This window comes from Pezoporus flaviventris, unplaced genomic scaffold, assembly GCF_033815535.1.
Source record: "Pezoporus flaviventris isolate CSIRO_AGI_PZ_B2104156 unplaced genomic scaffold, CSIRO_AGI_Pfla_v1 ptg000036l, whole genome shotgun sequence".
Taxonomy (NCBI): Eukaryota; Metazoa; Chordata; class Aves; order Psittaciformes; family Psittacidae; genus Pezoporus; species Pezoporus flaviventris.
Genome location: NW_026892584.1, coordinates 40,736,452 through 40,762,399, shown reverse-complemented (window position 1 = coordinate 40,762,399; position 25,948 = coordinate 40,736,452). Strand labels below are relative to the sequence as shown.

Genomic DNA, 25,948 nt, shown 5'->3' with positions numbered 1-25,948 from the left:
GAATTCCTTCAATAAAAAAAAAAAAAAGAAAAAGCAGCCCATGACTGTAGTAAGGTCAGAATGTGGTGAAGAAAGTGGAACTAAAAACAGCAAAGATTCCAAACTTAACTATTTGGGTTTTCCTCTTTGAGTACAGTTACAACCCTAATGAAAGCCCATGTGTAGTTGCAGTTGTCCTGGTATATAGCTGCTTCTTATTTAATTCAGAGAGAATACATGACACTTGTAAAATGGTACATCCATGAAAGCGTGGTTGGGTGACTCTGCCCAAGCCCATGAAGGAATTCAGCAGCAGCAATGAGGGAAGGGGAAAGGGAAACAATGAGCAAAATATGTAATTTGGGCAGCAAATATAGGAAGAAGGAAAAGAAAGAGCACAGAAGAATAGTTGACAAAAGGTTATGATAATAAATCCCATGCTGCAGCTGCCCTGGCACTGCAAACACCACTGGGTGCTTCCAGGGCACCTCATTTGCTTTGCCGTGGAGCCAAGCAGGGGGTGCCCGGCGGGTGATGGGCTGTGGAGCAGTGGGAAGCTGCCCCTCTGCTCTTGTTTCTGTACACAGTGGCAACGAGACACATCTGAGACCCAGACAGACCCCCCAGCACAGCCTTTCCTTTGGTGTACAGTGTCTCCTGTGGATTGTTTTGAAGACTGAGGAAAAGTTACTTGCAGTCGCCAAGGTAAGAATGAAGATTGGGGTAAGAGTTTTACCCCAATCTGCATGTTTTATTCACATGGTTTTAAAACTCCTGTTATTAAATTAACTGCTCTCTTGCTAGATGAGCCAGCTCGGCTCAGGTGTGCTTGAGTCCAAGCTCTCTATCTTGGCCAAGTTTCATTACAGAGCCCAGAACGAAGCTCCATGACTATCTTCTGTCAAAAGGATGCTGCCCTGCCCTTGCTGCTTAGCAAAGAGATACTGGGACATTTGCAAATCTCCCTCTGTCTCTCTGATGCATCTTTTTACTGCTGCAATCTACTCTGCTCAGAAGCCAATGTATCTGGAAGAAAAGGGGTTATGGGTGAAATCCACTTCCTTCTTGAGGGCCATTTCAGGATGCTATTCCTCTTCTCTCCAGCTGCTAATGAGCCCACAGTGGGGGTTTTAATAGCCCTTTTGCCTCAGCTATGCACGATATTGAGGCTGCAGGCTTTGCCCTCACAGCCTTCCCCGTCCTGCTGGACTAACACTGCTGAGGCTACAGCAATTATTTCCAGAGCCCGGCACAAGCAATCCTGCAGCTATTGCACACCCGGTACAGCCCTCAAGTAAGGTCAGAGCAGGGCTTCCTGCCTTGTGATCTCACTGCTGACCTCAGCTCCAGGGCTGCAGCATTTCTCTTTTCTCAGCAAAGCTCCCCCTTTGAAGAATGTTATTGAAGCACATGGAATACAAATGAAGTAGGAAAGATGCATTGTAGCAACAGGGAGCTCCAGGGGAAACCATGCTATTTGGAAAACTCAGCGTGGCCTATTAGATTCAGCTAAAGCCAAAATGCAACAGCAGGAGTTACCATACTTAAATCACTTGCTTTCCCTTTCCACCAGCCCCTTGGGAGCAGAGGAGGGGAAATTCCATGGCAAACTGCTGAATCAGCCAAGGGAAAGTATTCTCAATTGCAGAGATTTTCCTCAAGACCTATTTCCTGAAGGAGAGCATGAAGGTAGTGGCAAACATGGAAATAGAAGTGCCAGCTTGTGACAGGATGCTTAAAGCCTGCTGATTTTAGGGTTTAACAATGAGGATCCCTATGGCCTGTTTCTAATCATTACCCTGGGGAAGACCACATGTTCTTAAGGTCTGTTTTTAGAACCCATTTTGTTGAAGGAAATGACTACTCAGGGTAGTGCTAAGGTTACCTTAGAGCAAGTCACTGGGTCATTGACAAGCCCTCAAAGATGCTGACTAACAGTGATGGAGAACTTAAACTTTTTTTTTGTTCACTCTAATGTAAGAGCTGGAGAAAGCTTTTGTTTAACCATGAGCTGTTTTCCTGATACACCATGCATGGAGCAGGCTCACCTAGATCTGGCCATGGTTGTACTATGCTGCCCTGAGCTGGCTGCATTTTTTTGTGCCACCTTGAATGTAGAGCATTGCAGCTCTACACAGTGCCATGTTGTGCATAGAAAACAGAGCTGGAATTGCCGGAGTGTGTGGCACAGCAGAATCTTGGCTTGCTTCAAACCTGGCCAACTTAGGACCAGCTCCAGGTTCAAGCTAATGAGATTAAGTAGGGATGAGCTGACTCCATATGGAAAAATGATGGATGTCTCTTTACTCAGCTCAGTGGAATAGCTGATAAAACTTGTTTTATCCTTCTATTTCTTTTTCTAGGATACTCCAGCCCTTCATTATTCCAAATACACAGGAAGCTGCCCAAGAGCAAATATCCAGTCAGTTATCTCTGGGTGACTGTAGTATATAATCATGACTGTAAATCACCTGGTGTGTGTTTTGTCACTTCAGTGGATGACTAAGTTTTTCTAAAAGAAAAGAGACTGACCAAAATAAGCTATGGTTTGCTTTGCTTGTGAATACCTGGCTTATCACTGCTAGTGCCGGCCTGATACCTGTGCAGACTGAAAGCACTTTAAACAGAAATTAGTGATGAGAACTCTGACCACATCTGAAGGTGCTGAGAGCTTAGATGCCACGTGGGACTCAAAACCACTTCCAAACACTCCTGTGGGGAACTCAGACAGTGCTGCACAGAGGCAGTGTTCCCTCAATCTGCACATGTCCAGGGCAAGGGGGCTTTGTGCCTTCTGAGGCTGCAAGGTTGGGGAACTAGAAATGATGGTGCCATTGACTGGGTGTTGATCTGTCACTGCCTTGCTGTAGTGGGGAATTTTACATGAGTGTAAGGCAAACCCTCCAGCATGATGTCACGGTTCATTCTGGTACTGAGAGGTGGAAAATGAACTTTCTGTCACCTGCTTCAGCAGCCTCAGCTCAAAGCTGTCTCTTTGTCCAGAAATGGAGATGGCAGGGCCAGACGTACACACATGGACAAAAACTCAAGGCAGGTTTACACTGGCCTGCAAAGGATCACTTGGGTTTGCGTCTTTTTCCCTCCCTTCATATTTTCAGGTAGATGAAAGGAGGGCTGAGAAGTTCATGTGCTTTGGAGTTTGGGCTGAGGCTCTGCTGCTGTCAAATGAATAAAGCTGTGTGGTTATTCTGCTCCCCTGCCTGCTGCTGTATTGGTGTTGCACTCCCACACATGCTGAGCATCTTAGCCAATTTTGACCTCATTCAATAATGATGTAGGGGTCTCAAGGATGTTAAGTTTTTGCATATGTTAGAACAGCAGCTGGACAGATGAGGGACACAATCTATAACTCAGCCCTCTGCATTTTCCGAGAGGAAGTGGTTGGTGGGGCAGTCAGCACAGGTGAGCTGGTCACCCATGGATCTAAAGCTTTACAGCATTGGGTGCCGTGTCTTGGTCAGACAGGGAGGAACAAGGAGGAAACTGGGTCTGTTTATTACAGCAGAAATTCTGTTCCTCTCCACGTTGGAGCTTTGGTGCCTGAGGTGTTTGTATTAATTCAGACACATCATCTGATGTGTCTGAGTACCATGGCTCAGCAAGTTACTGCCTTGCAGTTGCTAACTAAATGTGTGCTTTGTCCCATTGGGGAGCAAGATCTTTGTGTTGGCTTAAGCTGACACATTTTAGTGTGCAACTGTGGGAGGCTAGAAATGTTTGTGCAGCTCGGCTGGGATGTGTTATCTCAGCATGTTGCATTTACACAATTGCTCACTGTCAGGTGATGGCACTCGGGAAGAAAGGAATTCTTCTTGGGTTGTTTACAACTCCTTATGTGTCTTTGATGAACACTTCAGTGAGTATGCAGAGCAGTTTTTTGAGTATACTTTTGATGAAATTCTTAAGTGACAGCCACAGATTTCCTAATTCATCAGCCAGAAAAGATCAAAGACAGAAAGGGAAGATCAGACTTTACATTCTTTCTATTTCCTTGGGGGAAGATGGAGAAATGAAAGAATAAATAAGCGAGACAGACTTTTGAGTTTAAAGCTTCTAGAAAGGTCAGATCCTGTTTTAAGCAATGAGGCCTTTCTCTGCACTGTTAGTTTTGGTTTTACAGCCCATTCAAACTAACATAAGCCAGCCAAGTCTTGGGAAATTTCCCAGAATGCAGCCTCATGGGGCTCATCTCACCATGACAGTAGCTCTAAACACTAACCCAGCTCCTCTTGGCACTCACAAGTCCCTAGCTCAAGTGAGGGAATGCTTTTAATTAATGCTGGCTGGTTTATGCGGATGCTGGTTGGAGCTAGGAAGGGTGGAAAATCTCAGCTACAGTAGCTGGCAGCACAGAATAATGTCTAAGTGTTGTTTTGCTGTGTGGGTGCCTTCATCTGAGCTAAGCGAACTAGGGAAGACTGTAGATAACCCGAGCTGACACTGGGATGAAAGGAAGCTGCAAATCATTTAAGCTCAAACAAACAATGTAGAACAAAACAGAATAATGTTATTAGGTCAGCTGGAAAATAGCCAGGCTTTGGGTTAAATGAGACAGCCAAAAAATAGAGGCAGAAATTCATCTAGTCCAAATGCATAATGAGGCTGGGAAACCTAACTCTTAACGAATGCCATTATATCTCAACTGTTTTTTCTCTGTTCTTTCAATATTTAGAAGGAAGTAGGGAAAGCCCTGAAAGAAGCCTTTGATATTGGGAAACCCCCTTGTGCAGATGCTGCAGTGATTCAGGTAAACTGGTGGGGACTGAAAAGCTCTTGTAGTTTGGGGCAGTCATGGTTTCGCACACAAATATGTAGGTATTTGGCAAGACCCAGTTTTGCATGTCTTGGGCTAAGCTTGATGTGTTAAAAGTTTGCAAGTTAGGTGCCATCCTTAAACTGTATCTGTTTGCTCCCAGACTTGTTTTTGTCTTGTACATCTGTAAAGAGAACTAAACTAAACTACGTAAAAAATGATGAGCTGAGATTAGCTGATTCAAGCTGAAGCTGCATTTTTATATATTCACCTGGATTTTCATGTAACCTGTTTGGGAAGTCATAGTGTATGTTCTGCAGAGCACCTCTATAAAACCAGTGAAAGCTGTTGAGCCATGGCAGGTCCCCATATGTGGCAGTGCAAATGTGACTGCTGCCCTGATGGGTTAGCCAGTGCAAGGGACTACTGCAGAGCACAGTGAAGGTGAATGTGCAAAGGGCATTGCAGAAGCATGCTCTGCTGGTGTTTGAGCAGTATATACCACGGCCAGAGGGCATTTGGATAAAGACTCTCAAAAGGCTTAAAATAAATCCCGGGGTTTACATGCTCAAGTGATGCTAGAGATCAGGGACAGGCTGTAGCTGCCGTGACTGTATCCTTCTTTCCTGCCACCACCACAGTGGCTGTCCTGTTTCAGGTCACAAGAGAGGGAAGTAGCCCCATGGTCTTTTCGGATGGCAGACAACCTCAGGCACCCCACTGGAGGCTGGTGGTGGCCATTGCAGATCAATAGCAGCTGGCCTTCCTGGAAAGGATACAGCTTCATCTGGCAAAAAGAGGCTTTTCTGACCCAACTCAGACCCAGGTGCCATGTGCAGAGCTCACGGAGACGACTGCTCCCTCCTCACCTTGCCCCATCACCTTGGAGTGGTGGAGCAGTGATGTACTCAGTGATGCACCTGTTCTAGGGTAGCTTTTTATTTCCCACTTTTAGCTGACAGAACAAAAGTTTCTAAAGGGAATCAGGCCAAAGCCTGGTTGAATGCTGTAGTCCTCATATCTGCAACATTTGGCCATGCTGAAGCATGACCAAATTTTGCTCTGTTATGTATGTAACTGACAGGCTAGGATGCTCTAGGGCAGGTGATGGAAAAGCCTGGATAAATAGGCAAGCCTTATGAAATTACCTCCTCCTCATCAATTTTCTCAGGGTGACACTTACAGATCAGATAGAAAATGAACAAGGTGTCATGGAAACTCATCAGCTGTGGTTTCCTGACACTTTGGGCTGGCATATATTATCCCGTCCATTTGGGTGAACTGTTACATCTGCTGTGAGCAGTGGAAAAACCCGTTCCTGATGTGAGTCACCCTTTGTCTGCGGCTGGTGCTTCCCAGAGCACTAGGAGAGCGCAGTGTATGAGCCCATCTGTCTCCTTTTATCCACCTGGCTCTCCTCCCCTTGCAAGCTTTTGTTTCCATGGAGCAACTAATGGGCAGCATTACATTACCACCTGCTCCAGGCTGCCCAATAGGGAGTGGATTTTGGCTGTCTGGCACACAGGCACCTGGGCTCCCCAGCTGGGGTCAGCATGGTGAGGCAGACACGGTAGGGTTTAACGTGTATTGCTGTGTCAGGTGTGAGAGGTGGTGGCTGGGGAGATGATGCCTGTCTTCTTCAGTCACTCCTGGTGGAGGAGCAGGGCAGTGAGAGCTGCCTAACCTTCTTTATAGCATCTGAATCCAAGTTCATCTGTGAGGGTGTCACAATGAAGTGCAGGTGCTCCTGCAGATAGTAGGTCTTCGACTGAGCTGAGCTGCCAGGCTGGACATAGCTAGCAGAGAACATCTATAGGGATAGGCTCTTCCCCAAGCACAGGACTTGACTCCAGCCTGTTGACTACAATGAAAGTGACGGTAGCAAAGGTAAAGGATCAGACATTAAAATCAGGCTCCTAAAAATTCCTTTTATTTCCACAAAGGCTCTCAAAACCAAACCTGAAGTTGTTACCCAGAAGGCAGGGGGATATGCAGCAGCATGAGGGGTAGGATGTATTCCTGCTCACTGCATAGGGAACAAATGGCTTTGGTCTGCTCTCCTCTCATGCCTTGAAATCTACAGATACTAACAGAGAAGACGCAGGCTGCCTGGCATGTCAGTGAGAGCCTGAGTGAGAAGGTGGAAGCTGTATGTCTGGAGGAGTGCCTGAGGTTCCTGGAGAGGTAGGAAGGACGCTGTTTCCTCCTTGGCAACTTCCTCAGTGCTCAAAAGAAAGAAATCCTGATAAAGCAACTGGTGATGCACTGTTCACCTGGACCTGCCATTGCCCTTCTTCGGTTTGATGGCTGTTTCCCATCCAGCTGTTACTGAAGAGGCAGCATTTCACTGCTCTTCATGTGCTCAGCATTTGCGGTTGGAGTAAAGCTGAGGGAACAAAGTGCACCTGGACTTGTCTTGACAGGTTAAAGCCTTGGGGATGTTCTGGAGAGGCTCAGACCTAAAAACAACCAGAAAGAGGGGCAGCCATATGGCCACTGTCCAGGCTTGGTCCTGCTGTAGATCCCGTTTTGGGGAGTGAAACTGTGCATGCTGAAGACAAATACTCATGGAATGTTTCTTCCATTTGCTGCTGATCTGATGCTGTCAGATGTGTAATAAAGCACACCAGTTAAAGATGTGTCTTCCTGTTTTAATTTAGCTATGAAAATGAAGTAAGAAACTTTCTCCAGCTCGATGGCTGCCCAGAGATCTACAGTGGCTTATCGATCCTGGAGAACTGCTGCATAATCAGGTTAGAAACCAGGCCCTAGTAGCATGGGAAGTGAAATTAATTTTCTGCAGTCTGATTCCTTCTAACTCTGCTATGGGGTCAGCCTTGCCTCCTTGGAGCTGGTCATCCAGCTCCATGCACACCAGCCCTTAAGCATGGAGGGAACCAGCTGCAGTCAGCAAGACCCTTCAGTGCTGTTCCAGGAGAGGGAGACTCAGGTAGGGGCTGTATCTGTGGCCAGGGCCACGATTGCTGCATTGGCAGCATCATGCTGCTGCATCTTGCCTGCTCCCAGGCCCTGCAGGTGCAGGAGCCGTATCCTGTGCTCCACCATCTTACTCTTCCTGGTGCCCACGACACTGAGGCAGGCAGCAATGCTGTGTTGCATGTGGGAACATTATTCTGGCCAACCCTGCCATGTGTTGTTGTGTGATTCCTTTCCCTGGCCTCATTCTTCTTCATTAAGAAAGCCTCATAAACATTGCACTGAGATGCATGTGCTGGTGCACTTCAGGGTAAGCCCAAGCTTAAGTGCTTTGAAACCTAGCTGAACATGACAGGCTTTCCCTGGGGTTGCTAGGAAGGTGGGAAGCAATAACGAGCAGAAGGATGGGGGAGGCTGTTTGCACCTATGAGCTAATTTCAGGAGTGCTTGCAGCAATGAAGAAAACAAGGTTGTTTCTCTTCCTCCTGTGTAAAATTATCCAGGGATCTCTGGAGTCAGCAAAATGCCCAAATCCAGCATACTTGACATCAGAGCCTTGTGCTGAGTTTTGTTTGTTGTATTTCCATGGTGCTGGTCCTGAATCCTAGACTGAATACTTATGAGGCTCTTTTATGTAATTCTTTACAGTGATACTGAGAATGAAGTTACACAGTGAGTTTTTCCAGAAAGTAAAATGTCCAGTTTCAAGCTGGTGACCATTTTAACCAGGATTTCCTGACTTGAGGGTTGTTCTGATGGAAGATAATTGCTTGTCTTGTATTTGTAGGTGTCAGAGGCACACAGGATGTTCATCCAGCCCCGTTTATCAAGGCCCCTTTATGCCTACTCCTTTCTGAAATACTGACTTTTTATCTAAACTCACTAGTGATGGATACAAGTGGCATCTGTGTGCAGTGAGCTTCTGTGTCCTTCTGGCAGTATCTTAATGAGAGCCATCCAAAAGATGGGTACACATATGCAAGCCACTGAGCTAGTCCTGGACCTGAGCACGTGTCCATTCAATTTAATGATGTTTTGGTTACAGTAGGAAGAGTTTCAATCTGAGAGAACAGCCTGATTTCATTGATTTCATCTGATCAGTACTTTCTATATACTTTTTTTAACAGGGCTGTCTGGCGTAACCTAACATACATTTACAGTGCCAGCACTGGTCAAGATGTTAAGGTAAATGGATTTCTAGACAGGATGGAAGATGAGATTACTGAGCATTTTCTGCAGACAGTGGCTTCTAAAGTCAAGGTATGGGAAACCCACATTAATACTGAATATTTTCAGACTGTAAGGCAGACACGCACTTCACTCTCATGTCCTCATTTGGAAGGACTGAAACCATAGTTTGATCTTCAGGCCCAGTGCCCTCCTCTGCCTTGTCTGAAGCTGTATATTGACAGCTTCATCTTTTCCACTTTTTGGAATCCCAGTTCCACTGTTGGTAGTATTTGCTGTTGTGCTACAAATGGGCACCTCATGGTGTTCCCGAGCACCCAGACCCCAAGGGTTGAACCTCACCTGATACCTACTCATCCCCAGCGGCTGGGCATCTTCCCAGGGCAGTGATAACTCGCAGGACCCAAGGCTGAGGTGGGTAGTCAGGATGTAGATAGAGAAGGCTGATCAGAAATATACCTGTCCCCTGGGATAAGTTCCGCTCCCTTCATACTTTCTAATATTAGACTATTGGCCCAGACACCCATATTCGTATCTGATGCTCCACGTCTAAATTGCACACAATTGCAGGCTCCTAATAGCATGTGGTTGTGTATGCTTCCTTGAGAAGCTCCCCTGAGCATCTTCAGGCTCATTGCACAGGTTCCCTCAAGCATGCTGAAGGCAGGAAAAAAAAATGGCAAAAGAAACTCTGGCTACACTGTGCAGCTTTGGTCTCCAGAGCTCATTGCCAGCCAGTCCCATTGGCCCACATGTCAAGGTGGGAGTTGGAGGTGGGCAACCCTGGGAAGGAACAGGAGACCCAGGTCTCAGGCTTTCAGTCCTTCTCTGACTGTGTCAATGTTGGCTTTGAATTTATGCCCTGCCTACCTTCTAAATGATCTCTGTACTTTCCCACTGCATAAGAGGCAACAGCCATGCTGGCAGCAGGGTGTCAGAGCAGAAGGGTGCAGAATGGCTGGTTCTTGCTCCACTCCCCATCCAGAGGGGCACATTTTACATAGTTCCCAGATTACACCTATTGTAACCCATTTTTTATAGTTTTCAGTCTTCCAGGTTTGGTCTTAAGAACGTAACACATCCTTCCTAAGTTCGAATTGTTTCTTTCTTTAATGTTTTCTTTTCTTTGAAATGAAGGCACAGGATGCTGCAGCTCATGGGGGAGTCTGTTTCCGAAAGCAGAAAAAGCAAAAGCACAATAGTCCATGTTTGCTGTCTTTGTGGTGTCTGTACATGTGCACCCTTTGACTCTGTCTGCCCCTTTTCCTCAGGGAACACTGAAGGAGCACTTCAAAAAGTGTGACAGCAGTTTTCACCACATCCTTGAATCCTTAAAGCAAAGTTTTTTGGTATTTGGGAAGAAAAAAACAGACACATATGAGGTAAGAAATAAGTAAGAAGGTAAGAACAAGATATTACTCAAGAAATTACCAAAACTAGTCCTTGAACCTCTGGATGGCACAGTATTGGAACATTAATCCAAACTACAGTTTTGTCTGTTTTTAAAAGAGCTTTTAAAGTGGTGTCAGTCCAGTTCCTCTATCCAACAGAGTTGGATATCGTCTTTAATCTGTAATCTCAGCAGAGAAACCAAGTGAAGAGATGTGGAAAATGAATGTATCTCCCAAATAGAGAAGGGAGCATTGGGCCATCTCCGATTCTGCCATTGCCCCAGTAATATTGGAAATCTTCTCAGCTTCTAATGTGCTTTAACGTTTGTTATAAGGAGTATTTATGCCTTTGATGGAGAGTGGACACACAGAGAACGGAAAGGGCCAGATTCCCAAAAGACATAGTCTCTCAGGCAAAGGGTTGGGAAAGAACAAGTTCACAGGGTACTTGAGTTTTTTCACCTTTAAGGTAGCCTAAACAATTTTTCTAGAGTCTCAGAGCACCCTTGAGTCTGTCTCTTTGATAATGAGATTGGTACCCGGGGTACTCTCTTTTCCACACAGGTTGGATTTGCTGCTGCTACCTGTGCCGCACATGTCCCCTAAGCACTGGACTCTCAGGTCTGCAGGGTCTTTGTCAGTGCTGATTTTAATTAATATTTTGATGTGTGGAAAAAGGTAATGGAACAGAAAAAAAAAATAGAAGCTATCCTTTTGTTGTTCGTATCCTGACATTATGTAAGATTATGACAGATCACTGGACATTATGTCACATTAATGCTGGGGCAAACAGCAGCTTGGTAGTGGAGCACTGTGCCAGAGCTGTCCATCTCTTGCTTTGTCTGTTTTGGACAGGGCTGGGGATTTCCTGTACCTTTGGACTGCAGCCTAACACTGCTTTGTTTTCAGCTGCTAATGAAACGTGGTTTATATGCAGCAGCCCATCTCCCCTTAGAAACCTCACTCTCCCTTTTGGGCACTGCATGATCTTGGCAACGGGGTTTCTCCGCAGGTAGGGGATGGCTCAGAGATGTCCAGGTGACTTCTCTGTGCCCAGCCACAACTGTGTGCCCAAAGGTATTGCCCTAGGCCGTGTCTGGTGGGGGATGATCCAGGGAGGCTGGATCTGGCTTTGTCTATAGACCAAGCTGTCCCCAGGTGATATGTTTGTTAGCTAAGGCAAGTGTTGCTGCTGCTCTGGAGTGTCAGTGGCCTTTGGGTCAGCTAACTGGTCCTATTGCTTTTGGTTGGATGACTCCACACTTACCACCAATGTTTATGTCATCCACATGCAGCTTGGAGATACTCCATGTACTAGACAAGGCATTTTAAAGGAATACTTAAGCAAAGAAATGGGACAGCCAGCTGCATGGACAGAATATCCACTGTCTACACTGGTCAGAGCCCTACAGGTATGATTTGGTGCTTGCTCAGTAAAGGGAAGTTAATCTATGTGTCTTTGCTCCGGAGCAGGCTCTTGTCAAGGCTGTCAACGCCATTGTTATTGCAGAGTACGTGCAGGCCCTCCTGACCACTTCCAGGAAACTGTCTTCTGTGCAGAGGAGGAGGATTGTCAGCAAGATGGAAGAAGACCATAGGATGCTGCAAGACATCTTTAAAGAATGCTTAGTAAGTCTTTGATATGGTTACAGTTTTGCTCTGTCATCAAGAACAGTACCAGCAGAGGAAAAGGCTCTGAAAGCAACAGAAAAGCTTACAGGGTCTTACCACAGTGGCAACCAGCTTCACAGAAATGACAGTCAGATGTGCTGATGGCCCTTCTGATCTGCCAGAAGCTGTTAGTTTATAGTTTTGAAATGTATGACTAGAGGAGACAAGTTTCGCACTCCTGCCACTGACGTAAGAATGAGGTGAGTTCCTCTGAGCTGGTGTGACAGCTCCAAAGCTGTCAGCTCCCCCAGGCAAGCCTTGGTACATGGCATAGGGGTGCAGATGAGGAAGAGCTGTGTTTCTGCCAGTACTTCCCTTTGAGCCTCTGGACTGATAAACCAGATTAGATGCCCCACATCTTCACCTTCTCCGTGTGTTGCTCTGTATGACTGCTCCTCCCTGGACATGGTGTTTGCGTTGTTGCCCTTCCGTCCAGCCTTCTCCCTGCTCCCGCAGGCCCTTCCCAGCCTCTCAGAGCTGAGCTGATTGATGCATGAGCCATTTTCCTGTGCTGCAGCATTTCCTCATGGGTGGAAACATGATGATGCTGTTGTGGTTGGTGATGGCTGCACAGGGAGGCATGAGTCTTCCTGCAAGGGAAAACTCACCATTAGGAGGTAAAGATGTATTGCAGAAGGGACAGATGGGGTGTAAAAGTCAAAGAAAACTTGCGGGAAAATGTTAGGTCTAACTTGTAGAAAAAACTTTAGAAGCTTAAAAAAGTCTCTTTGCTTAATTCATAATCTGGTGTAATTGGCAGTGCTGCACATAGCATCTGTGGATGCCACCAGGCTGTCACATGGGTCCGTTGATTACCCAAGGGCAAGGACTACAATGCCAGCAGCATCCCCCCCTGCAGCCACTCAACCCAGCCAGAAAATCACTGCAGTGCAATGTGCCCTGGCACAGCCCTTTTATAAATGCAGGCCGAGAGTGCCCACATAGCGCCTCATAAGAGGCTGGACTGAGCACCACACTAATGGTTGCAAAATCAGTCTGGTAACAGGACTCAAATGTGACAGAGGAGATAAAAGAACACAGCTTTACTGTTTTTTTATACTTTCAAAAATCCCGAGTCATTTTCCTAACTCATGAATTTAAGTGCTAGGGACTGGAAATCTATTTTTGCCCATTTGAGTGCCCCTGCAAGTCATTTGTCAACAATTCTTACTTTGTCCAAAGAATAAAATGAAATTGAAATGATCATCTGTAGGCTCCTTTAAAAAGCTGTCAGACTCATTACAATTAATGCATTAGTTTCATGGTGGAAAGCTGGAAGCTGCCAGTGCTTTTAGCTGAAGACCCGCCTCTCCTGGAGTGATCAATCACAGATGAGTCAATGCTTTGAGCAATTGAACCACTGGGAATAGCAGGAGGATTCTCTAATCTTAACTCTGAAGTTTACCAGTAATGCTGCGCTCAGCATCAGCTTTGGATGTAATGTGCAAGGAAAGCTGGTCTACTAAACCCCTAGCTTCAGCTTGGGTGGAAAAAGTCTTCATCTAGTTAGCACTACTTCCCATGCGTCCCCAGCCTGTTTGCTTTCTTACTTGAAGTGGGAGCCTTGATTTGCAGGGGACAGCCTGATCCTCACTCAAATGAGGTACATGGTTATGCATGCAAAATATGTACTCTGCTATGGACAGAATTTATCGTGCAGTTGCTGCACAGGCTGCACCTGCTCCCTGCCCTGCTCTGCCCTCTCTTCAGGCTCTTCCTTCCCCTCGGTCCTCAAACACATTAGGTAATACCTTGCTTCTCTCTGATGAGCAGTATGTGTCAGAGGCACTTAAGTACTGCTGACAAGACACCTCTTTGTTGTCCTTTTAGATTGCAGATTGTTTACCTCTGACCTTGCCTGTCTATATAGTGCTTAATGAAATCTGACAACTTCAAATTAATTAGCATTTTGTAATAGTGAGCTTGCCAAGTATGAAGCTGTGCAGTATCGGTGCCTTAGGAGCTGAGTGCAGCTTGTGCGGTGTGCAGAGCTAGACGTGCTGTGTGTCTGCAGTGCAGAGGAAGAGAGAGAACAATGTCTTTGGATATTGTTATTTATATTTTCGATTTATATTCAGTGCAGAGGTAAGCCCCACAGAGAATATGGCCTGCTGTTTCTAATGCCCCATGGAGATCAGGGGAGCCTGGGCTTCTCCTGCTCCAGTTTGGCAGCCTGTTCTCCAGGTTTGCTTTGTCACAGAGTCTCTGTTGACGTGATGGCATCAATAATTCAGGAAAGCAATTTAATCGCATTACTGCACCAATGAAAAATGTGGGCAAGACCTGAAGCTCTCTCTTGGCAGTTCATCTGCATTCTGCTTTATCCAGCTTTGCTAAAAATGCTGTATGTTTCTTGGTGAGGCTTTCTTCTGTGTGCTCCAGTTTAAAGAGAGCTGACCATATGCATCTACCAGCCATGTCATATCCTTTACAGAGTCCAGCCCTGCTTCCCATTTTTTCTGTTTTGCTGATAGAGGATCTGGTCCCCTCACCCTCTCTCCAAGGTCGATTTTCTGTCCCTGGGCTTACTCCAGGGCAGCAGAAATGCCAGAGTGTCTGGCCAACAGAGCTTGTTTTCACATAGGTACAGGGCTGTGCTTACTTCTGGAAGCAAAACACTTCCCAAAGGACAAAAGGGCCTTGAGAGGACAGACAGTGCAGGGAATAATATGGAATATTTGCCTGCTTTGCCACAGGAAATGCAGGAGGGGATCCTGCGCTGCAGAAGGTAGTCACCCAGCCCTGGAAGAAGTTTGTGGCTACACCCCAGTTTCTTTTCTCCTATTCTAGAGGGAAATCAGGCTTCTATACATGCAGACAGGCCTGCAAAGCTCCTAACCCATGCAGCAAGATCCTCAGTCTAATGCGAGTCCAGCTTTTAGCACGTGTGCATCTTTCCTTGCCCTGAGCACACCTTTACTTCTCTCCCCAGGGTCCTGCAGCTGGTCACCTCAAGGATCCTATACAAGCAATTTTAGAGCTTATTCAAGCTTCTGATTCTGAGAGGATGAAAATAGCCCTTTTGCCTATTCTCAGAGAATTTCCTGATCTAAGGTAAGGTGTTTTATTGGTTTGACTTCTGCAGTTCCTTGCATGATTACTTGCCACCAGAAGACCTACAGCAATATTAGTCCTGTGATACATTTAGCAGTGTGCTCAGCCAGGCACAATGTTTACCTTTGAATGTACTCAGTGCTGTCTATTTGCAGATGCTGATTAACATGGTTTATAACATTGACAGACATTAACCAGTGGAGTTGAGTTGTCCTTCTGTAAAGGTGAAGGCTTGATCAAACGGTTGTCAACAAAGCAGGAGCGCTGTGGAAAAATACTACCTGAATGGACAATTTACAGGCACATGTGTGCCACATATAGGTTTCGAGAGCATCCTTAACTCAGGCATTTCATAACTTCCAAGTATTTAGCATTTGGCTTTAATACTTCACCAACCCTTTTCTAGGTATAACTATTTCCACGAATTTCTAGGTGTATTCAGCGAGAATATATACTTCCATTCCCACAGGAAACTGTTAACAGAAAGGAAACCCAATATTTATTAGAGAAGGTGCGATCTTAGTAACTGCATTTGTTCCAAAGTCTGTGGTTTCTTACACCTATTTTTTGTTCTGATGTCTTGTGCTGGTGACTGTGTTTTTCCAACTTAACATGATTACAGTGTAGGACTCTCTGTCACAGGATGCTGTGAAGGTCAAAAGTGTGAATAGCTTCAAATGGGAAGCAGACAATTTGTGGTAGATAATTATTTCAGTGCCTATTCAACATGACAGGCATGGTGTAACCCCCAGTGAAGGAATTCCCTAAACTGCAAACGGTCAGAAGCAAAACCCCAAGAAACACAGAGATCATGTTATGCTTCATCTGGTTTCTGTATTCTTTTCCTACTTTTGAAGATGCTATTGAGTAAAAGCTGCTTATGTGATAGAGTATAGCAATTCTTATTCTCTTGCATATATATACACACATATATATAACTATATATTTATATATAGTTATATAGCAAGTGGGCATAGAAAGTACTCAGAAGATTATTTTGATCCAGATCTCAGAGGAGGTCATCCTGGTGTGAGTAGATGCACAGGTCTTGATTTCAGCAGGTTCCTGTATATTTAAAATTGTTTGGCTTGGATACAATTGCCCTGTTTGTTAACCAGACTAAAATGTGTGGCCACACTCAGCAAAGCAGTGCTATGTAGAGCAAAAGTCTTAGAACCTTCCAGATGAACAAAATGTAGCTCCGTTTGAAAAGATATAAAAAATGCTTCCAAATGGTCAAATGCAAATTTCAAATGCAATCTTTTTCTAGGAGAAACCTAAACTGAAGGTTCCTTCAATTTCATGGGGATGCTGTGGGCACTAGGCTTGGCGCTCATGAACTCAGCCATATCTCACAGAGCTTTTGTGATATGGCCTCCTCCTTGTTAGGTGTCCAGTAGGTGTCAAAAAGCAGCTCAGCAGTTTCAAATCTTTGGTCTGGTCCAGCAAAACTGAGTGTTGGAAAGCAAGATTTTTTCCTTGACTCGTTCACTGACCTGCCTTCTTAACCTTTTGGAAAGGAAGGAACATCTGAATGCAGTGCTGAACATCAAAGTTTCGCTCAACCGAGAAGACAGAGCTGCTCTCTTGGAGGCATTTCATGATAATTGCAGGGACTCAAAACCAGGAGTGAACTTGCTTTTTGCAGATATAGAATTGAAACCTGGAAAATATGGACTCTGTGCCTGCCTCTGCTGTTAGCAAAGGTAGGTGCATGAGTGTAAGCATGCTTGTGTGTAACACGCATACCTGTGCAGGCATAGGCATTCCTGCTTACGGGGAGGTGGAATGACTGTGTCTGTAGCAGCACCTCCCAAGGTCCTCATTGCTGTATACACTGCTTCTACTTCCCTCTCTCTGCCTGCAGATTTCTATGTCATGAAGCATCATGTTGTAGGCAGTGCAGGGTGCTGAATGCTTAGATGTGTGATTCAGGTTACAGCAGGGACAGAGAAGATGACAGGGCTCCCTGTCCCTTGCTCCCGTCTGTGTGCCTCCACAGCAAGGTCTCTTCACAGCATCCCTTCCTTCCCAGCTCTTACCATGTGTGCATGGGCAGGGTCTCCCAGGCAAACGCTGCTGCCTACTGGCAGGGCGTGCTGTCGGATTTTCTCCTCAGTGGTCTTCCTGCTTCCCTGGTGCTGAGGGAGGGATGTGCGAGCCTCACTGCAGTCCCCTCCAAGACAGCTGCATTAATTAAGCTGGGCTTGCTCCTGTTCAGGTGACTGTGCTGCAAGCACCAGAGGTGAGCGTGTTCCCTTCATGCTGGCAGCAACAGCCAGTGGCAGAAAGGAGGAGGGATCAAAGTCAGAGGGATGACTGTCACTATAAGGTCTTTAATCCTCTGGCATGAATTGCCAGGGCTCATTTGAATCACCTGCAATCACCTCTTGGTTTCCCAAGTGATTCCTTCTCAGTCACAAATTGGGCTTTTTGGGGGGGGGGGGGGGGGAGCAAGGGGGGGTAGGGGATAAGCTGCAGCAGATCTTGAAACTAAGCTGGTCCTGAGGATTTAAAAATACTTCTTAGTGGAGAACATGCAGCTGTTTGCTTCACTTTGAATAATCTGCAACTTCATTTTAGTCCAAATTTGCCCAGCTCCAGCTAAGAGCCAGAAAATCTTGTGTTATCTTTGCCAGGCCAGAACCTTCAGCTACCAGAAATAGTTCCCCCTTGGTTAATATTTACGGATTGTCACCAGTCACCTTCTGTTGGATAAACTGACTAGACCGAGTATCTCAGGTTGAGAAGCACAATCCCTTTCCACCTCTTCCTCTGCTCTCTGGTGTCACCATTTATTTATAGCTCCCCATGTTGATGGATGAAGGATGAGTTATGCTGAGCTCTGACCTGAGGCCTCCAGGCACAAGCAGGCAGCGGGCTACCATGGTCTCAAGGAGAGAAAGCAATTAGAGAAACTATTAATAAGGACACAGCTTTCCCTTCCTAATCAAGACTGATTGGGATATAATGAGCTCGCTATCAGCCACCTCCTTTTATACCCTCCTTTAATCAGGAATTACCCATGGCATCACCTTCACTTTAGAAGAGGTATTCAGGAACGTGTTTTAAAACACTGTAAATCAGATAATCTCCTATTTGCTGAAATCCCCTGGGTAAATAGGCTCTCAATCCCAGAAAACCTGGCTGAGTCTGCAGTGTAGCAGAAGCACGTGTGTGGCACAGGTTGGCAGCTTCATCCAGGCTCGGGGATAGCAGTAGTGTTGAAAGCAGTTCTGGGATGTGCTCAAAGGAAGGTCACCTTCCTCCTTCCATCCCAGCCCTGTGATTTTGCTGTTCCACTCTGGGGTGTGACCTGCAGGTACATTGGGGATCCTCTGCTTTCTCCCAGACAGGGACACAGTAGCTGCTCACATTTGTCCCTTCTGTTTGTGGAAGTGGGAAACCTTTGGAAAAGTGTTGTCTTTAACTGTTTCATGTTAGCATGAAATGACCTCCCAGAAGAGGAGTGAGCTGGTTTGGCTGGCGTGGGCAGGAAGCAGCAGGGATGCTGCCCACAGCTGTGGGCCCATTGATTACGTTAGCTGGCATAGCCCAAGAACTGGGGATTTTCAGCAGGTAAATGTTGATACAGCTTCATGCAAGACCCTGTGCATAGAAGCAGTGTTGTCTCTTGCACATATTCTGCTGAGCACTTAATTACCCAGCATTTTTCTTACTTTCCCTCAGGCCTGCTGTGAGAAACGTGAAGTTTCACTCCATGTGCAGTGTCTGCAGTCACAGCTCCTTGAAATCTTCAGTGACCCATGCAGCCTGATGTACAGAGAAATCTGACAGCTATGGAAGACAATTCCTGCACTTCTGCAGGAAAATCAAGAGGCCCAAATCCTAATCTTCTATGCAGAGTCCATGTGGAAGGTGAATGGAATACGGCAGAAAGATATTCTTAGCTGAGTCCTGCTAGTTATTCCCAGGATGTGGTGGGTGGTGAGTGGAGGAGGAGGATGGTCCCCCCTTGATAAATTTCTCTCTGCTTCCATCCCTTGTTTCATGCACTCTCATGTAAAACTAGGGACTGCTGCAGCACAGTGTCATGGCAGATGACATGGCAACACAACCTTCACCAGCAACCTGGGACCCTCTGTTAGGGAATCCTGCCTAGCCCATAGTTCTGGTGGTGCCTGCAGGTTTGGGCACCTAGATCCACACCCCCAAAGCCCTGCACCAGCGGGCTGCAGACAGAGCTGCCTCTTTTCTTGCTCCCCACACACGAAGGCTGTGACCTCCTTTGGGGGCACCTTGCCATGGCACTGGCTGTGGGATGAAGAACTCTTCCCATATGAGTTTTATAGCACTGAAGCAGAGTCTTGCATTGATTTTTATACCTCAGTTACTGGAAATTTCCTTTTGGAGAGGGAGGGGAAAGCCTCACAGGCAGCAGGCAGTGAAAGGAGATGTTTTTCCCAGCCTCTGGGTAAGGTTTGTGCTGTTTTCAGATGTAAATAGGCAGTTCTACTGGGAAAACACTGACTTTTCTTCCCAGTTATCTATGGACTGGTCACAACCTCCAAGCTGGATTTGGTTCAAGGTCCTTGTTTGCTATTGTGTTAATGTAGGCCATTACTGCTCCTCTCTGGCCATGTAAACAAGCAACAAAGCTCTCCTACCTCAGCAATGCCACTGCTTTTCTGGGCAGCCATTCCCCCTCAAATCTGCTTCCCTAACAAGAAAAGGGGCAACATGTCCAGGGAGTCTCTGTGGGCTTTTGGGGCACCACGAGAGGGCAACAAGAGCTGTCCTGTGCCCTTCCTGATTGCATGCCTGCCCCAAAGGCCTTGCTGCTGTGTCCTTTGCAGTTTATAGCTGTCCATTGCTGCTTCAGTGACACCTTTGCTGGACATGGGGAGCTGGTGGAGATGCAGCCTGGCTGTGGGGTGTGAGTCGGGCTGTGGAGCTGGGTGGACCCTGCCTTCCAAGGGTGCCAACTCTGCCGTGCACCCTCCTCTACCACCCATGGCACATTCAAGAGTAGGAGGGATGATGGAGCCCACTGCGACAGTGGGGTCAGAGTCAGCTTCTGCCAATGGGAATTTCAAGCGATGAACCCTCGAGAGAAAATAAAAGTTCCTTTGACATTTCAATCATTTAAAATAATGCCACAGCATGTGAATGGCTCCTGCCACATACATGTCTCTGTCTGTGTAACATTTCTGCCATTTGACATTCATGGTCAGATGAGGGTATGTTCTGCTTACAAGTAATGGTTGGTAACCATAGGGAATGCTGGGCTTGGCACTACTGACCTGAAATGAGATGGATGAGGACCAGCCTCGTGCTATCATGACTGCTGCTGTGCCTATCCTCCCTGGGTGGGCAGGGGATGGGCAGCACTTTCTACTGTGTGTGTGTGTGCAGAGGAGCGCTGTTTTCAGTAAGGTTTCTTAGCAGCAAGTCTCTGCACCCTGTGTGTAGCATCCAGTCATGAAGAGACTGAGTACAGACTTGAATTTGCCCAGGAGGTTTAGCACTGGCGGCACATGAGGTTTTCCAGAGCCAGAGGGTCCCGGGACATTGGCTGGGGTGGACATCTGGGTGATGGGGAGATGCCACCTGGTGTGGAGGCAGATGGTGTGGGAGGGATGTCCTCATCCACCGGCAGGTCGTGTGGGGAGAACAGATGGTGTGTGTGGAGGCTCCGGGTGGGTCCCCTGGTGGGGAGGTGGTGGCAGAGGGGATGCTGGGTCCCTTCCTGTGCTATCTGGGGTGATCAGAAGGAGAGGGAGGCTATGGGGAAGGGAGATGAGGGATTTCCCTTGTTTGGGGGGATTTTAAGCCGCTCCACTGTGTGCCCTGACCTTCCCAAGCTGACCCAGCCTCCTCCTTCCTAGCCTTCACCCTAAACTGGGGTTAAAGTGCTCGGGTGGGATTTGTGCTGCTCTCTGAAGAGGGATGGGAAGCAGGGTCACACTCAGGATCCTTCTGCAGGATTATCTTGTGGCCTCAGGATGTGGGCAGGAGCAGCACTGCTTTTGCCCTCAGCCTGCCATGGAGCCATGCTGAGCATTTCCTATTTGCCTTTATGTCCAGAGGCTCCACCATTGCAAGCAGAACAGCATCGTTCGGAGCTCAGCAACCAGAGGCTCCCTGCACAAAGACCCCCTCCCATCCTGGGTTTCACTGGGATCCCCTTGGTGTCAGGGTCATGCCACTGCCATGCTCACCCGTCACCTGGATGTGCACTGGGCAGCACGGAGTGACACACTGCTCCTGGTGGTTTGATGCTCCAGCTTTTTTGGGAGCTGCTTTCTGTCCATCACCCCTCTGGCTGTGCACCAGGCCAACAGGTTGTGTGGTGAGCAATGATTTGTCACCCATGTTCCCCACACTGCTCGGGGCCAGGGTTTGGCTGGGTGCTTTGAAGTGCTGCGTGTGGCAGAGCCTCACCAGCCTTCCTGTCATCTGAGCTCCTGTCTTGGAGGGTCACCTTCAGTGCTCGGTACTGAGGACAGAGGAAAACAGACACTTCTTAACTATGCTGCAAGGTCTGAGGAAAGACCTGACATTTGCTGAGCTGCCACCTGAACTTCCCAGGTTTACTTAGTGGCTCTGCCAAACATGTGTGACAGTGAATGGAAGGCTTAATGGTGAAAAAGCAGGTAATACTGAGGACCTGGGACATGCTTGAGCTCTGCTGGATAGCAAATGAGGAGAGTCAATGCTTAAAACTGTGAAACCTCAGAGAAGGCAAGCTGACTGCAAAATGTAATAAATTGTATTTTATTCCCTTTCATCCCCTCTCCCAAGGGGAGCCTGTCCATTGTGGGAAACTCATACATTGATCCCAATAGTAACCAGAGCAACTTGCATCCACCTTTGGGGCTTTCCTGTCCCACTTCGTGCTCTGCCAGCACACAGCTGCGGAGCAACGCCTGGCCCCTGGGTGGGAATGGCAGCATGACAAAAGCCACAACAGGCAGTTCCCCCACGGGGAAACACCCAAAACCACCGCTGAAGGTTTGATTTTAATGCTTGAATATCTGCCTTAGCCCCAGCACGCCATGGTCCTTGCGGGACGGAGGAGAAGGCACCAGCATCTCTTGCTCTGCACCGAGGGCTGGGCTGGGTCCCCAGGTTTCCGCAGTGGCTCAGGGGACACACCGGGCAGGGAAGGTACACGCGTGGTGCCATCTAGTGGCACTGGGACACGGAAAGGCTCTGTGTTTATATTATTATTATGGGGCATTACCGGGGTATATGCCTGTGTGGGACAGCAATGGTGTGGGCTGTGAGTGTCCCCTTTCTGGGGTGTGAGACTAGCAGGAAAACAGAAAGTTGATAATTCTGGTGTAAAGTAGGGTGCACAGCACATGTAGGTATTTCTGCCAGCAGAATAACTAGTGGTTTTGTGCGTACATTGTGAAAGAAAGTGGTGAGCAGAATCGTCAGGATATGTCTTGTGCTTTATAAAACGAGCTTGTGGGTGTACGGAGGAGAGGTCCGGAGGCAGCGCTGCAGGGCTAGACCCCAAGGAACTGATTTCTTCCCTCTCCACAGCAGTCAGGTTTCCTGCAGCAGTGGAGGGCTTTAGGAGAAGGTTTTAGTTGGCAATCTGACCTAAGACCATATTGACAGCAGAAGATGAGTTCCTGCCCTCACCCCCAGGTCTCTTCCCACTACCTCCATCATATTGGCTCTTGGAGTTGGCTCCACTTCTGTGACAGCCTGTGTGGGGCTCCTCATGCAGCCTGTGTGGGGCCATTACATACTGCCCAGATGGGCTGTTCTAAAAGGGGTGCCAGTCTGCAAGCAGTTAAAATAAATGGCCTGGTTTAAAAGAACTGTTGGGAAAACCCCTGTGATCAGGGCTGGGACAAAGCATTTGCAAGAGCTTTTGCAAGAGCAGACTGATTGGAGTATTTTGTTGTACCATATCCTTGCAGAAGGATTGGAAAAAAAAAAAAGTAGAACAAATCTTGCTTCAGTGATGAGTGTCAGATTTTTTCCTTCACTAGTTTATACCCTCCAAACTTCTCCACACTGATCTTTTGTGATCTTTTGTGCCTAACAAAATGGGCTTGTGCTATGCCAAATGATGTCATTTTATTACACTCCAACTGCCCAGTACTGGGAAAGATCTGAATCTCCATTCCCAGCCACAAGCTGCAGCTCCTGCTGATGCTGCCATGTGATCCAATAGCCCATTTTGCTCCTGTGTGCCAGGGTCTCATCCAGCAGAACAAAACCTGGGAGGGAGAGCTGGATCTGCAAGGCGAAGGATGAGCCCATGCTGAGCTGGTTTTGCAGCCCACAAAGGAGCTGGGATAGCCTCTAAACACGAGTTCTGTGTTAAAAGCTTGTGGAAGGGGAAGAGCAGTTCTGTGCACAGGCTGCACTCTGCCTGATGCGAAGTACCCATGTACAGAGCATCATTGGCATTGCACAAGGCTGGATAGTGTGGTTCTGCGACATATGTTAGCAGCCTCGCCCTTGCTTCATGGGTGACTACACACCAGAAATGTCCTGGTGTAGGTGACAGCACCCGCCTGTGCTTGCAGCTCTGGGCTGTGGCCGCCAAAGGCACTCTTGTCGCCCCAGGTCTGAGCTGCTCCTTTCACCCACCGGTCTCCCCACTGCAGCTCCAGGCAGGGCTGTTTGGGCAGGGAAGCCAGGGCCTGGCTTGGCACTGGTCTGCTGGTGGGGCTGGTCTGCTGGTGGAACTGGGGAGGCTGGGGGCTGCCACCTGTCCTGGGTGCCTGGGCACAAGGCTAAAGCACAGGCTGCAATGGGCAGCACACAGCCACAGCTGCAGCACTTGTCTGCAGCTTGGGCCTGTTCAGGGTAGGGGATGGGTAGAGCGCCGACCCCTCTCCTATGTACTGTGACCTGTCTATATGTAACTATACTGGGAGACAACTCAGGCACTTGTGGGGTAGATGGACATCTCCTGGTGTGCCCCCACCCGCCAGCAGTTTGCAACCCTTGCATGTGCACTGATGCCTGCTGGGGCCCACTCAGCCAATACCCCATGTGCTTGTGGATGGGGGGTCTTGCTGTAACCATGTTTCATGACCCTTTCAGTATGAATCTTCTTTCACAGGTTGTCCAGGTGCTTGGGATTTGGCCCTGGGCTGGCTGACAGGACACACGGGTGTGGGCCCTGACAGTTCTCTTCTGGAGCAGCAGCATGAAGGGAATTGTAAAGACCCTCTGCCAAGGTGTGACCCTGGGCTTGGAATGCTGCAACCTTCCCTGTCAATAGGGTCTGGTTTTACCCCTTAGCCCTGTGCCAGCGCTGCCCTGACAGAGGGGCTGCTCGTTGTGGTCAGCTCTCGGGGCAGACTCCAGACACATCCCTATGTGTAGTCACCTCGCTCCCCAAACCGAGGAGGTCTGATTGCCCCAGCCTGTAGCCAAGCTGCCTTGGGTCCCCCTTGGAATGTGTTTTCACCGCCGCTGAGGCACCCGTATCAAGCTGGGAGCTGCCACTAGATGGAGGTAAAACCTGCGGGAACCCAGCAGGGTGAGCTCGGCGTCCTGAAACCAACCGTGTGCTGGGCCGCATCACCGGCAGCGGGTCCAGCAGGTCGAGGTAGGGGGTTCTCCCCCTCTGCTCTGCTCTTGTGAGACCTCCCACTGCAGTACTGCATTTAGCTCTGGGGTCCGCAACAGAAGAAGGACCTGTTGGAGCGAGTCCAGAGGAAGCCACGAAGATGCTCAGAGGGCTGGAGCACCTCTGCTGTGGAGACGGGCTGAGAGAGCTGGGCTTCTTCAGCCTGGAGAAGAGAAGGCTCCCGGTACACCTTAGGGCAGCTAAGGTCCAGAAGGAGCGTGGAGTTGGCAGCAAAGTTTGTTCATTCACAACGTACGAGGAATCCTTGAGCGAGTGAGTGGTTTCCCGATAGTGATGGGGGAAAATTTGCCATCACACAACCAGGGCTTGGTATCAAAGCCAGCATAGAGCTGAATTTCCCTGATGACAGCCGTGCCTTGCCTTGTATTCCCTTAACTTGTTTGAGGGCCAACATCTTGTGTAGCCACAGTCTTTCCTAAATTAATCTATGCTGGTTCCTTCAGTGCTTGCTCAGACACCACGTTTCTGGACTATCAGTCATTCTCTCTCTAGTGTTTTGGACTTAGGAATGCCAAAAGCTGACGCTGTACAGTAACTGAGTTCCGAGGATGGCAGCTGGAGAGGGGAGTTTCTCTCCATGTTTCCCAGGTGCCACTCCTATTTGCAAGTCACAGCTAGAAAGTATTCACAGTGTTGACACAACCTGTTCGTGGCCCTTCATTACTCCAGAGTGTTCGGTTTTTTGCAGACTCATGACTGGGCAGGCAGTTTCCTCCCTGTATTTGTGCAGTTGTTCAGTTTGGCGTCCTTGCTGTGTGCTCTTCTTGTCCTGGTTGAATGGCATCCTATCAATTATTTTTTTTCTAGATAACTCCAAGATCAGATCCTGTCCCCTCTCCCTGCCACCACACTTGCAGTCCCTGGATCTCTCGTGAACATCCTCTGCACTTCAGCATCCAAACCATGAATAAACCTGCCTTAGACTAGTCCCACGGACTCACACTCAACACCTTATGGAGTTTTGCTCTGATCATGGATCTCCATCCAGTTTCATGTCTGCTCCCAGAAGCATTGTAAGAGGAGATTCCCAGCCCAAGGGCTGTATGCCCAGAGATCTGTAGCACTCCCCAGACTTGCACCAAGCCATGGCTAGCAGTGACATCCCTCCTGCTCCCCTGCCTTATGTCTGCTGACACTGTCAGGGGCAGCACTTGACATTGGCAGAGACCACAGTTCCTGCCGCACTTATTTACATGAATGATGATGGTGTCAGCAACCTTAGTGAAGAGTCCCAACATCTGCAGCTGCTCTGCTTTCAGGGAAGAGGTGCTCCTGTCATGGAGGGAAAGAGAAAAGATTTATGCAGAACAAATTTGATTAGAACAATCTCGTTGTATTGCCTTGGTATCCTTCTCATGCTTT

General features: G+C 47.8%; 1 protein-coding gene across 3 annotated transcripts in view; it reads left to right on the top strand.

The window, feature by feature from the left end:
* The window catches only part of LOC133274626 (uncharacterized), a 42,412-nt gene extending 21,036 nt beyond the window's left edge, over window positions 1–21,376 (top strand). For all 3 annotated transcript variants that reach the window (XM_061464114.1, XM_061464113.1, XM_061464112.1), the window contains exons 4-13: window positions 567–684; window positions 4,673–4,747; window positions 6,837–6,937; window positions 7,414–7,506; window positions 8,818–8,950; window positions 10,150–10,260; window positions 11,740–11,898; window positions 14,873–14,994; window positions 16,515–16,700; window positions 18,685–21,376. In XM_061464114.1, coding sequence (XP_061320098.1) covers window positions 567–684; window positions 4,673–4,747; window positions 6,837–6,937; window positions 7,414–7,506; window positions 8,818–8,950; window positions 10,150–10,260; window positions 11,740–11,898; window positions 14,873–14,994; window positions 16,515–16,695 — 1,093 coding nt within the window. In that variant the 3' untranslated portion in view covers window positions 16,696–16,700; window positions 18,685–21,376. The remainder of the gene's footprint in view (window positions 1–566; window positions 685–4,672; window positions 4,748–6,836; window positions 6,938–7,413; window positions 7,507–8,817; window positions 8,951–10,149; window positions 10,261–11,739; window positions 11,899–14,872; window positions 14,995–16,514; window positions 16,701–18,684) is intronic.
* The last annotated feature ends 4,572 nt before the right edge of the window (window positions 21,377–25,948 follow it).